At 45.8% G+C, this 13,391-nt stretch overlaps 1 protein-coding gene and 1 long non-coding RNA gene across 5 annotated transcripts in view; one reads left to right on the top strand and one right to left on the bottom strand.

Moving 5' to 3' along the window:
- The window catches only part of LOC103381806 (uncharacterized), a 157,256-nt gene extending 149,285 nt beyond the window's left edge, over positions 1–7,971 (top strand). The window contains exons 6-7 of the long non-coding RNA XR_521838.3: positions 3,101–3,252; positions 7,902–7,971. This is a non-coding gene — a long non-coding RNA (uncharacterized LOC103381806). The remainder of the gene's footprint in view (positions 1–3,100; positions 3,253–7,901) is intronic.
- sdk2b (sidekick cell adhesion molecule 2b) overlaps positions 1–13,391 on the bottom strand; it is a 205,066-nt gene that overhangs the window by 9,656 nt on the left and 182,019 nt on the right. For 3 of the 4 annotated variants that reach the window (XM_008314341.3, XM_008314342.3, XM_008314343.3), the window contains 9 exons: positions 13,261–13,362; positions 12,894–13,009; positions 12,277–12,463; positions 9,939–10,076; positions 9,343–9,552; positions 9,119–9,244; positions 8,092–8,256; positions 7,853–7,993; positions 3,110–3,242 (listed from right to left, as the gene is read on the bottom strand). In XM_008314341.3, coding sequence (XP_008312563.1) covers positions 3,110–3,242; positions 7,853–7,993; positions 8,092–8,256; positions 9,119–9,244; positions 9,343–9,552; positions 9,939–10,076; positions 12,277–12,463; positions 12,894–13,009; positions 13,261–13,362 — 1,318 coding nt within the window. Of the gene's footprint in view, positions 1–1,853; positions 2,826–2,924; positions 2,987–3,109; positions 3,243–7,852; positions 7,994–8,091; positions 8,257–9,118; positions 9,245–9,342; positions 9,553–9,938; positions 10,077–12,276; positions 12,464–12,893; positions 13,010–13,260; positions 13,363–13,391 lie in introns of those variants that run through there. The other variant, XM_025057758.1, reaches the window with a different exon arrangement.

Here is a 13,391-nt window from a genome sequence, read left to right as displayed (position 1 = left end):
AACTGAAGGCCTGAAAGAAAGATGGAATGAGGAAAAACTGAGGGCAGGGTGAGATGGATTACTGAGGAAAAAACAATTCCTAAAATGGTGTTCTTCAGTGAGGGTTTTTTTAGGTGAGCTTGAGAGAAGAGAAAAAAGTCACACTCTCACTGCCTAAGCTCTCCCCCACTTTTCTAGTGTATCTGGTCTTACTAAGCAAACGCCAATCTGTTTCTGCTGAATGCTGCTGGTTTGGCTAATACTACTGGGACATGTAGTCCTGTTCAGTCCCCATTGCTTGGCCAATGTAGTGTCAGAGGAGCTGCTGTGGTGCACAGACTATCGCTTTACCCATGGAAACTTAACTTGCATTTGTTATTTTCCAAATAAGCATATGTTGAAGGAATTTCAAAGATGCACTGGCTAAATTCCAGAATTTTTCCCAAGAGCTGTTTCCTTTGGACTGTAGATGTCTAAAGGGAAATCACAAAGAAAATGGTTTATTTATTTCAGTTACCCTGATTATTAATATAAAATTAGAGTTTAGATTAGAGTTCATTAGTTCAACCTAAGTGGAGAAATAGCAGAAGAGAGCAGCCTATACTGTGTGTGTAAGGCACATGTTGGGAACTACATTTCTGTTCATATTTGATGGTATTGAATAAAATAGCATTTCAGTCATGGCTGTACAGATCTATTGACTAACTATGTCAGGCACACAGGCATAAATAGAAAATAAAGTAATCACAGAGCAAACACTATTTAAATAAAGCGTTCAGTAAAGTGACCTTTAAAAGCTAAAGCTTTTTGGTCACTTAACTACAATTTTCTCCGAGCTCGAGGTCATGCATTTTTCACAGCAGTAAATATATAGCTACAAATAGTGGACAACATTATTTTTTATTCTTAAGAACTGGGTACAAATGTGTATATTGGTTTTACCAATATAAATAAATAAATAACTGTGATATTCGATTGCAATGCTACATTGAGGAGATTTACTACATATGCCAGTGTTTTACTCCTGTTAGAAATGTTTAGGATTTACCATTAGTCAATTTTTTGGCATTTGACATTTCCTTAACAAGCGTACCCTTAGGGGCAATTCCTTAAGAATTCACCCAACCAAGAGCTGATGCCAAGAAGAAGACATTGTATTGTTACCCCCCTGGGAACCTGTTATAAACTGCCGGTTTAGGAAACTCAGCCCACTTATAGTCATTCTCCTTGACCCCCATACACAGTTGCTGTCTACAGACGCATTAATTATTTATCAGCTCTCTCTCTGGCAATGAGAGGGGTCCACTTATTCTGCTTGCTGCAAAATTCAGTCAGCAGCATGTGGTGTAGGAAACTAGAACCATGGGGTGAAATTAAATCTGCCCCCAGTCTTTACTCATTATCAGACTCTTGTCTTGCTACCACTGCCTGTAGGGACTGGTTAACATGTCTAAAGTGTTCAAGCACTTTGTCACTCAGGAGTGTTTAAAACTATGTTAATCTACATTGAAATTACACAACACTTCTGTGAATAGATTTAAAACTATTGGATACTTTTTTTACAAAGCTTAGTCTTTGTTCTTTCAGCAGCACACATATTGAACTTCAACTTTAGCCTCTGACCATGTGTTGGGTGCTTTTAATCATGATGTTGAATCACATCAACTACCAAATCAGTGTTTCTGCGATGATTTGTATCCACTGCAGAGAATGAGGGACACAAGCTATGGCCCAACTATTATCCTTCCTCCAGATGTATGTATATTATAATGTACTGTATATTCTATTTAATGTGTTGTAGTTGCACAGTAACTTGGCTTTTATTTTAACAAGAATCTTGCAGGTTAGTCAGCGATATGGCCCAGAGGGGTGGATGTGGCCCGTGGGCCGTAGAACACCAAGGTCTGCCTTAGGTTGTGAATTTAGAGCAAGCAACATGGTTGATATTTCTTAAGTAATGACAGCAGCCACAGTTACATTTATAACTATTTGAATGTTTATTTAAAGTTATTTACATAGAAATATGAAGTCAATTCTCTGACGCTGCTAAACTTGATTCTGTTGTAGTTTGTACATTTTGTTTGATGAGGAAAATGCTAGGCATCACTGACAGCACCAATACAAAAATGAAGCAAACTTCAGCAGAAATAGGCGATGAGTTAAAAATGTTATGTTATGTAATAACATCTGACCTCGTTTATGGATAAACTGAATGTCACTCTGTTGTTTGAGGCATCTGTTTACAATGTAGGGTGCAGTGATGGTAAATGTTATAGTCCATGGTAAACAGGATAATACTGTCCTCAGTTGTTTGTTTTACAGTCTAAAGTGACATTTACACCATAATTCTCTTTTTTCCACGTGTGGTAATAATTTAGGTTAATATGGAAAATGCATGGAACACCCTGTACTTAACAGACCATGAATGGCATTAACATCTGACACAGCTCTGACACTATTTCAGTGGGACTGTGAGTGTGTTTGATTTCTACATCCAGACATCAGGCACCGGAATTTATCCTGACTTTGGTATTTGGAGGCATGGCGTTAATCTGTAATCAGGAGGCTCAGGTGTTGAGTTACTTTGTCATGGGGTTGACTTGAAAGAAAGTTGGTGCTGATAGTACATCTGCACCCCCCGCACTCCCCTCCATCCATTTTAACCACAACTGTAATAGACTGGAAAGGTCTTGGAACCTGTTGTGATGCATCCTTAGGGTCATGCTCATGTCCAAAATGTGCAGAAAGGTAGCAGCAAAGAAGTTATTCACAATATTATTTTTATTGAAGAGTTGCATAATATCCATCTGAAACATAGTCACTGCTAACAGATCTCTGCAGCTGGCCTGAAGGGTAAACAGACAACAGTCTTAGCATGAGGGAATTATTTGCAGTACATAACTAATTAAAAGTAAAATACCAGCCCGTTCATATGCTATGTTTACCTGGTTCAGAGAGCAGATTTAAGCCCCTGTGTGTTCATCTTGGAGGTTTATTGTTGCCAAGGCTTACAGAAAGAGTAACATGAATAACTCTACTGTGTCACTATGTTTGTTCAATTACAATGTCATGTTGGACTGACATTTTAAACTTCATCTGCAAATTTCTGTTTGTGTCACAGATCACTGACCTGGTATAGACGCCATTCTTTCGGCAGAAGGAGTTTTTCACAGACAGCCGTCTGTTGTTTAGCTCCAGAGCTGGGAAACGTCCCTCATCCAAGCTGACCATGTCCCCGTGGGTCAAGGCATTGCAGTTGTTTCCTGGACACAGGTAGAGAGATACTTTACTAAACTCAGACTACTCTACTGTCACTCTCCCACTCTCTCTCCCCTCTTTCTCTTCTCTCTCTCTCGTTCTCCTTTCTCCTCTATTAGGAAGAAACAGAGGACAGAATAAGAAATGGAGAGAGGGGAGATAGAGAAGGTAGAGAGAGGAAAGATTTTGATTTTTGAAATAACACTGTATTAACAGTAGGTCTAAAAACTGTAAAACACTCAATAACAATCAAGAGACAATCTGATTAAATTAGGAGCTGTGCAAATTTTAGTTTATTGCCAGTCACCTGGCACAGAAGATTTGATTTTTAAAATAACACTGTTTACAGTTGGTGTAAATCTTTAAAACATATTGTTACATCAACATATTGATGTAGGATCTGTGCAATATACAGTTCATTGTCAGCTACCTAGAGAGAGGAGAAAAAGAGAGAGGTCTACCTCCCACTCTATCCCTTTCCCTTGACCCACGTTAACCCTTACCCCTTCCTTCCCTTTGCCCTACCCACCCGCCCTTCCCCCTACATCCCCATCCCCACCCACCTTCCTCTTACCCCACTCCTCCCTTCCCCCACTCTACCTCTTCCCCTTAACCCACTCTAACCCTACCCCTTCTTCCTCCTCCCAATACCTTCCCACCCCTCTACCCCTTCCCCCTACCTCCAAACCTGCCCTTTCCCTTAACCCACTCTAACCCCTACCCCTTCTTCCTCCTCCCAATACCTTCCCACCCCTCTGCCCCTTCCCCCTACCTCCCAACCCGCCCTTTCCCTGAACCCACTCTAACCCTTACCCCTTCTATCCCTTTCCGTTACCCCACTCCTCCCTTCACCCCACTCCTCCCCTTACACCGCTCTACCCCCACTCTACCCCTTTCCCTTAACCCACTCTAACCCTACCCCTTCTTCCTCCTCCCAATACCTTCCCACCCCTCTGCCCCTTCCCCCTACCTCCCAACCCGCCCTTTCCCTTAACCCACTCCTCCCTTCACCCCACTCCTCCCCTTACACCGCTCTACCCCCACTCTACCCCTTTCCCTTAACCCACTCTAACCCTACCCCTTCTTCCTCCTCCCAATACCTTCCCACCCCTCTACCCCTTCTCCCAACCCGCCCTTTCCCTTAACCCACTCTAACCCCTACCCCTTCTTCCTCCTCCCAATACCTTCCCACCCCTCTACCCCTTCCCCCCTTTGCCCTACCCACGCGCCATTCCCCCACCTACCTTCCCCAAACCTCCAAACCCCCCCTTTTCCTTAACCCACTCTAACCCTTACCCCTTCTATCCCTTTCCGTTACCCCACTCCTCCCTTCACCCCACTCCTCCCCTTACACCGCTCTACCCCCACTCTACCCCTTTCCCTTAACCCACTCTAACCCTTACCCCTTCTATCCCTTTCCGTTACCCCACTCCTCCCTTCACCCCACTCCTCCCCTTACACCGCTCTACCCCCACTCTACCCCTTTCCCTTAACCCACTCTAACCCTACCCCTTCTTCCTCCTCCCAATACCTTCCCACCCCTCTGCCCCTTCCCCCTACCTCCCAACCCGCCCTTTCCCTTAACCCACTCTAACCCTACCCCTTCTTCCTCCTCCCAATACCTTCCCACCCCTCTACCCCTTCCCCCTACCTCCAAACCTGCCCTTTCCCTTAACCCACTCCTCCCTTCACCCCACTCCTCCCCTTACACCGCTCTACCCCCACTCTACCCCTTTCCCTTAACCCACTCTAACCCCTACCCCTTCTTCCTCCTCCCAATACCTTCCCACCCCTCTTCCCCCTACCCCTACCTCCAAACCCGCCCTTTCCCTTAGCCCACTCTAACCCTTACTCCTTCCTCCCCTTTGCCCTACCCACCTGCCCCCACCCCACCTACTTTCCCCTACCCCCTACCTCCCCTTCCCTTAAGCCTTTTTCCATCTACCCCTTCCCCATACCGCCAAACCCACTCTAACCCTTACCCCTTTGTCCCCTTTGACCTACCCACTGGCCTTCCCCTAACCCCACTCCTCCCTTCCCCTTACACCACTCTACCCCTACCCCCCCCTCTCCCCTTTCCCCCTACCTCCAAACCCGCCCTTTCCCTTAACCCACTCTAACCCTTACCCCTTTGTCCCCTTTGTCCCCTTTGACCTACCCACTGGCCTTCCCCTAACCCCACTCCTCCCCTCCCCTTACACCACTCTACCCCTACCTCCAAACCCGCCCTTTCCCTTAGCCCACTCTAACCCTTACTCCTTCCTCCCCTTTGCCCTACCCACCTGCCCCCACCCCACCTACTTTCCCCTACCCCCTACCTCCCCTTCCCTTAAGCCTTTTTCCATCTACCCCTTCCCCATACCGCCAAACCCACTCTAACCCTTACCCCTTTGTCCCCTTTGACCTACCCACTGGCCTTCCCCTAACCCCACTCCTCCCCTCCCCTTACACCACTCTACCCCTACCCTCCCCTCTCCCCTTTCCCCCTACCTCCAACCCCGCCCTTTCCCTTAACCCACTCTAACCCTTACCCCTTCCTCCCCTTTGCCCTACCCACCTGCCCCCACCCCACCTACTTTCCCCTACCCCCTACCTCCCCTTCCCTTAAGCCTTTTTCCATCTACCCCTTCCCCATACCGCCAAACCCACTCTAACCCTTACCCCTTTGTCCCCTTTGTCCCCTTTGACCTACCCACTGGCCTTCCCCTAACCCCACTCCTCCCCTCCCCTTACACCACTCTACCCCAACCCCCCACTCTGCCCCTTCCCCACCCCACTCTACCCTTTACCCCTTCGCCCCACCCCCTACCCATACCTCCAAACCCGTCCTTTCCCTTAACCCACTCTAACCCCCACTCTACCCCTTTCCCCACTCCTCCAAAACCCCACCCACCTACCTTCCCCTTAAGGGGAGGAAGGGGTAAGGGTTAGACTGGGTTAAGGGAAAGGTGTAGAGCGGGGGGAAGGGAGGAGTGAGGTAAGGGTTTGGAGGGGGAAATGGGAGGAGGGAAAGGGCAGGTGGGTAGGGCAAAGGGGAGGAAGGGGTAAGGGTTAGACTGGGTTAAGGGAAAGGTGTAGAGCGGGGGGAAGGGAGGAGTGAGGTAAGGGTTTGGAGGGGGAAATGGGAGGAGGGAAAGGGCAGGTGGGTAGGGCAAAGGGGAGGAAGGGGTAAGGGTTAGACTGGGTTAAGGGAAAGGTGTAGAGCGGGGGAAGGGAGGAGTGAGGTAAGGGTTTGGAGGGGGTGGGAGGTAGGGGGAATGGGAGGAGTGGGGTTAGGGAAAGGGCAGGCTTTGGGGTAGGGATAAGGGGTAGAGGGGGGGAAAAGTAGGGGAGGAGTGGGGTAAGGGGAAGAAGGGGTAAGGGTTAGACTGGGTTAAGGGAAAGGTGTAGAGCGGGGGAAGGGAGGAGTGAGGTAAGGGTTTGGAGGGGTTTGGAGGAGTAGGGGAAGGGAAGAGTGAGGTAAGGAGAAGGGCAGGCGGGTAGGTCAAAGGGGTAAGGGTTTGGAGGGGGAAATGGGAGGAGGGAAAGGGCAGGTTGGGAAGTAGGGGAGGGCGGGTGGGTAGGGCAAGGGGGACGAAGGGGTAAGGGTTTGGAGGGGTTGGGAGGTAGGGGGAATGGGAGGAGTGGGGTTAGGGAAAGGGCAGGTTTTGAGGTAGGGATAAGGGGTAGAGGGGTGGAAAAGTAGGGGAGGAGTGGGGTAAGGGTTAGTGTAGGTTAAGGGAACGGGGTAGAGGGGTTTGGAGGAGTAGGGGAAGGGAAGAGTGAGGTAAGGAGAGGGCGGGTGGGTAAGTCAAAGGGGAGGAGGGAAAGGGCAGGTGGGTAGGGCAAAGGGGACGAAGGGGTAAGGGTTTGGAGGGGGAAATGGGAGGAGGGAAAGGGCAGGTGGGTAGGGCAAAGGGGACGAAGGGGTAAGGGTTTGGAGGGGGAAATGGGAGGAGGGAAAGGGCAGGTGGGTAGGGCAAAGGGGACGAAGGGGTAAGGGTTTGGAGGGGTTGGGAGGTAGGGGGAATGGGAGGAGTGGGGTTAGGGAAAGGGCAGGTTTTGAGGTAGGGATAAGGGGTAGAGGGGGGGAAAAGTAGGGGAGGAGTGGGGTAAGGGGGGGAAGGGGTAAGGGTTAGTGTAGGTTAAGGGAACGGGGTAGAGGGGTTTGGAGGAGTAGGGGAAGGGAAGAGTGAGGTAAGGGTTTGGAGGGGGAAATGGGAGGAGGGAAAGGGCAGGTGGGTAGGGCAAAGGGGACGAAGGGGTAAGGGTTTGGGATGTAGAGGGGAAGGGGAGGAGTGGGTTAGGGAAAGGGCGGGTTGGGAGGTAGGGGTGGAGGAGTGGGGTAAGGGTTTGGAGGAGTTGGAAGGTAGGGGGAAAGGGTAGAGGGGTGGGGAGGTAGGGGAGGAGTGGAGTAAGGGTTAGAGTGGGTTAACCCACTCGAACTCTTACACCTTCTTCCGCTTCCCTTACACCACTCTACCCCCACCGCTCAACTTAACCCACCCTTATCCTTACCCCTTCACCCTACCCACCTACCCTTCCCCTTACCTCATTCCTACCGCTCCAAAACCCCACTCGCCTTCCCCCACTCTTAGAAAACTTTAAGAAAACTGCATACTGTCACTGTACTCACCTGATTCAGACTTCTTGGCATATTTTTTGCTCTGCCCCCTAATGATAAGGATAAAGACCAGCAGTAGAATGAAGATGAGCCCGACCAAAGCCACCACCACCAGGAACCACCACTCCTCATAGAAAGGTGCCACTTTTTGAGCTGGAGTGTGAAAAAAAACAAGAGAGAGTTTTAAGATGTGCTACAGTTGAGGGCACCAAGCTTCAGTTCTGTGATGTCACAGTGTTCCAAAACCTCACCAGATATAGATGGAGAGGGAAGACTTGGAGCTCCATAGCCGTAGTCGTTCACTCCAATTACACGAAAATCATAACTGACTCCTTGCTTCAGGATGTCCATACTGAACGTATGCAACGTTGCTTCCTTGGGAATGTCCTTGATCAAAATATCCCACAGTCCCTCATCTGCAAGTCATAATAGCAGGTCAGGGGAGAGCAGTAAAGTTGCAAAAACAATTACATTTTAATACCATTGTATCTTTATTAGCAGGTTGTTTGTTTGTTCTAAACACCAGGCTGGTTGGCAGCTCCCCTTGGTTATACATAATCCCCATAAATATTACACAATCCATCAATTTCACTGCTCCTGTAAAATTTACAGCCACCAAATCTACATCATAAATAGTGGCACAGCCATATTTCAAACCAGTGTTAGATGGCTGGCTGCTTGCTTTGGAAGTCAAGTGATCATTTATTACACAATGCTGCTTGTAAACAGCAGTGTACATTTGAGTCTTTTAATGGGGTACACAAACATAAACAAGCACTCCGGTTCATCAGTCATAATGTTGAACGAGAGTTAAAAGCTGATGAAAACAGATTCTAGAACAGGGCAAGTCATTAAGTTTTAGAGGACTACAGGGAAATCTAGCACTTTGCATGTTTCACACAAAGGATGTGTGTTTCAGAGGCCAAATCTTGGCTCTCCCTAAGGACCTCTCTCCTAAAGATATTCCCTTACATCTAAGAGTACTCTTTAAAATTTAAGCACCCACTCCAACTTCACTCTAATACATCTGTGAGTTACCCATCATCTATCACCCTCTTAACCCTGCCTGGGTGGTGTCACTCACAGCTGAAAGTGGACGACAATTGTCTCAACTGCAGCAGCTCAATCAATAACCAGTTAAAATGCCAGAGACACCAACAGACGCTGACATTTTCAACACTCAATTTCATCAAACTAAGTGGCGATGAAGTCAGGCCGGTGGACCTAAATGAATAATTTTAGTGGTGATCGCCTGGTTTGTGATAATGAGCATCTCACCTGAAGGTCTGGCTTCGATGACATAACGTGTGATTGGCGCACGTCCTGGATCTCCACTGGTCCAGTGGATGGTGAGGGCTGAACCATGGCGAGTGATGAAAGGCTCTCCAGGAGGCCCAGGGGCTCCTGAGAAAAAAAACCAAACAAATACCAAAGATTGGTTAACACATTCAAATAAAATACACAATTTAAAAATGTAATAAAAACAGTACCGGTGCCACTACCTTCTCCAGGGCCTGTTGTGATGTTAGCCTCCACTTCAGGCCCATAGATGAAGGTCTTCGCCCGGATGCGAAAATTATACGTGATGCCGTCAGAGAGGTCTCTGAGCTTCAACCAGAGAGGACCGCTTCCCCTCACATCCACCGTCACTGTTTTACTGACGCCTGGGGGGGAGGGGGAGTGAAGACAGTCGGCACAGGCCACTGAGGAGTCTGGACAGACACAGCACATTTAGAGCAAGTCTTACACAGGCCAGCCAGTGCGGAAACACACTCAGTATGTACACACACACATTTACAGTAATGGAGTTACTAGTGGTAAATAAATGTGCCTTAATTTGTGGCACTTTAGTTGGATATAATTTATACTCGTAGAGCATGTGCAAGGTTGTTGTGTGTAACTGTTAGAATCAGAAAAATGGTTAGCACATAGCTTAGGAAAAATGCACAGCACAATGTTGTGACACGTGAAGTTAAACAAGTCATATTCAGTGAAAAGTTCAATTGGTCATCGTAAAAAACCTTAGACTGTGCTTGCAGCATTTTATTGCAGCTGTTTCAGGCAGCGAGAAGTGAATTAAAAAAAAAAGAACGCTCACCCTCCACAGGTGTGCAGGGCTCGTATATGAGACGATAGCCTTCAATGATGCCATTAGGGAAGGTGGGCTCACCCCAGGACACATTGACTGAAGTGGTGGTCAGCTCACTAAAGTGAATGAAGCTTGGAACACTTGGAGCTGAAAGATAAACAAGCCTCATTTAAAAAAAATGTCTTTCCTTTAGAGACATTTGCCTGTCATTCCAAAGAACTTAAAGAGAGAACATTTTAAGAGCAGATACTTCAAATGACATGCTAACTGTTTAGAAAGTTGTATTTGTTTTTTAAGATCATCCTGCACAAACTCTACAGCCTTAACTTTGCATAATAATGCCTAATTTAAAATCATTGTTATTTATGTAGAAAAAATGTTTCAATGAATCACCAAACTACTTCTAATTTTGCACCTGAAATACTCTAGCCATCCTACAGTAATATAGTCTAAATACATAGCCCAGTCCACCTGTATACACCATGTATATATTTCGATTTTATTTAGCTTGTGTAGTTCTGTGCCACAACGAAATTACCTCAGCAGAACTGATTCATAAAACCAATTTTGGAACCAGGGAGAAAGGCTTATATAAAGGCTAATATCCTATGTCCAGATGAGTGACTATGAGTAATGCACATGAAAATGATGGAAATGTGAAACCTACAGTATGTGACTCTATCTATGACAGTCTGAAACTGAAAAAAAAAAAAAAAAAAAAAAAAAAAAAAAAAAAAAATAAATATAAAATCTATATACACAGTATATGAAGCCATTTAAATTCTAGATTACTCCTCACAGAACAACAATGTAATATCTAAATGGAAAACAATGGGTTATATACTTTATATACAATATAAATTACTTTTCTGAGCCTATGTTTTCTCTATTTAACAAGTGAGAAAAAGTAATTACTGAACTGAAAAACATATCTGGAGATGTTAACTGCTGCTTCTCTAACCTTCCACAGCTGCAACTCTGGTATTGTTGTTGCTGTTGTACTTTTTTCCTAGATAACACTGGCTGGGTTCAGTTCTGATCACACACGGTGATCGTCCTCATTCACCAGCTGAACTGTCCTGATTAGGTCAACACCAAGTTTTTATCCTGTACTGAGCACAGGTTGAAAGGCTAAACAGCAGATAAAAGTACAATCAGACTGGGGGTCACACTATTTGCCAACAACAATGACCGCTCTCATCCCCCGGGCTCATTACACTTCACTGGGTTTCCGACACTGCTCTACTGAAAATACACTTTGTCCTGTTGTTTTTAAACTTGCCCGACAACAGTAGAGAGACGCTGGCAAAGACAATGAGTCTTTGTCTTTGAAAAAAAGATGGGCTGGTGCTGCTCCTCCACCTCCCCCTCCAACAAGCTTGTCTCTGCTTCCTCCCTCATGACACTGACCCACAAGGGAAAGTCAGAAGCTGTCAACATTTATTTTTTGCTTTTCACAAGCCCAAAAATACCCAAAAAAAAAATCAGTGCAAAGAGAGAGAGAGAGGGAGAGAGAAAGAGACAATGAGAAAAAGTGTCGGGAGAAAGAAAATCTCAAAGTGTAAATGTTGCCTCAATTTTCTTTTTTTTCCATAACATCTCAGACAGAACAATAGAGGCAGTGATTCTTTTCTGTGGTTGACTCATCTAAACTGTCAGGCAGGAGCTAACAAATATAATAAACGTGTTAAAAGGGCTCCACAGACTGGTTCTGGATCATCTCTATCACATTTCCATGAATTACTTTGAATTACAACAACTACTAGGACTCTCAAACCCAATGTTTAATCTGATTAATCGCAGGATAGCCATGGATTAGTCACAAATAATCATAATTCATCACAATGAATTAATCCTGATTAATTGTGATTCATTGCAACTAATTTCAATGATGGAAAAGTTTAGTTTCATAGAGATGATGGTTTTTATCAGAGATGGTGGCCATTACTGTGCATCTTGACACTGGCTTGTAACACGCATTTAGAGTTACTTTCAAAGCTTCAGTGTCATTAACAATATTAATTGATCTACAGTCCTGCACAGGCCACTACTCACTGTGTTCGTTTCACTTACTGCCCTGCACTCAGTGGGGCATTTAGACAGTACTTTAGCTCAAAGGTGATTTGGTGAAACCTTTGACCACAGTGTATATTCGGGCGAAGATAAGTGCATGGACGATGGAACCACAGGTTAAAGAGAGTGTGTCCTTTTTTGTGTTAATTTAAGTTTAAAAAACAATTAATTTTACAAATATATTAAAGCGATTTCTGTGATCATTTTGACTGTACATGGCTCTGCAGCAGTCTTGGCTGTTGTGCTCATCGTAGAGAGACATCTTGGGACTTACCTGCTTGCTGAGTTCGGCCCCTGGTTGGTTGGCTTCGTGGTCCATCCCCTGCAGCGTTAAAGGGGGCTACACTGATCATGTAGGTGGTGTAACCAGTCAGGTTCTTCAGCTTCACCCCTCTTTCTGGCATGAACAAAGTTCGCAGCCGCTCCGTCTCATTCTTGCGCTGAAACTCCCAGAAGTAAACCTACACAGAAGCAGAGGCATAAATACCACATATTATTGTATGTCTGCAGACGCAGCTCAGGGACCATAACGACTTCAGCTTTTATAAACAGCAGCTCTATTTCAGAAACCCTCAAGGGGTTGAACGCTATTTAATTTTATTTCCTGTAAATGTTTTCTTGAGTAACGTTCTTAAGATTTCCACCAAAGCCCAGCAGACAGCAAAGTTGTAGAAAACAACCAAAGCATACATTAAGTGGCATTTAACATCTACGGCATGTTATCTCATGTGAGCCACAAAATGATTCAAACATTTATACAATGATAAAAACGTAACTCATTCACATATTGCTGTTCTCTCGGAAAGTGAGCCTATAAAACCTGTTTCTCTTAGGCTGTATCTGGCATTTGAGAAATATCTGCTGGAGAATGAAGAGGCCTGTTAGTCTGACCTTGTAGCCCTGAATGTCTCCGTTCTGTGCGTTTGCGGGTGGTGGATCCCATGTCACGTCCAGCTGGGTGGCGGTTGCAGTCTGAATGGCCACATTCTGAGGTGGAGCTGTTGGCACTGTCATCACACAAGCATATCATATTTTTGGCATAAATGTAGAGGAAAAGACAGCTTTCACAAAACAGAAATTCTGTTCTTTTTTTTTTTAAATCTGTGATCAAAGCAACACAAATAGCACCTGGTTTCTAAGACCAGTCATTACAGCCCTCCAGGTTTGAGAACATCTGGTTTTCCAAGAAAGTAACAGCCAAACAATTTCACCCCAAGCCCTGTGTTGATTGTAATGACAGGAAATGTACAGTACATACCTGCCTCCCCCACAAACACCTCCTGTGGTGGGCTGAGTGGGCCCTCGCCCACGGCGTTGTACACACTCATGCGTATTTCATAGCGCTTATGTTTACTTAACTCTGCAGCCGGAAGAAAAAAGAAAAGGACG

Source organism: Cynoglossus semilaevis, chromosome 8, assembly GCF_000523025.1.
Source record: "Cynoglossus semilaevis isolate Cse_v1.0 chromosome 8, Cse_v1.0, whole genome shotgun sequence".
Lineage (NCBI taxonomy): Eukaryota > Metazoa > Chordata > Actinopteri > Pleuronectiformes > Cynoglossidae > Cynoglossus > Cynoglossus semilaevis.
This window is presented reverse-complemented; position numbering and strand designations above follow the sequence as displayed.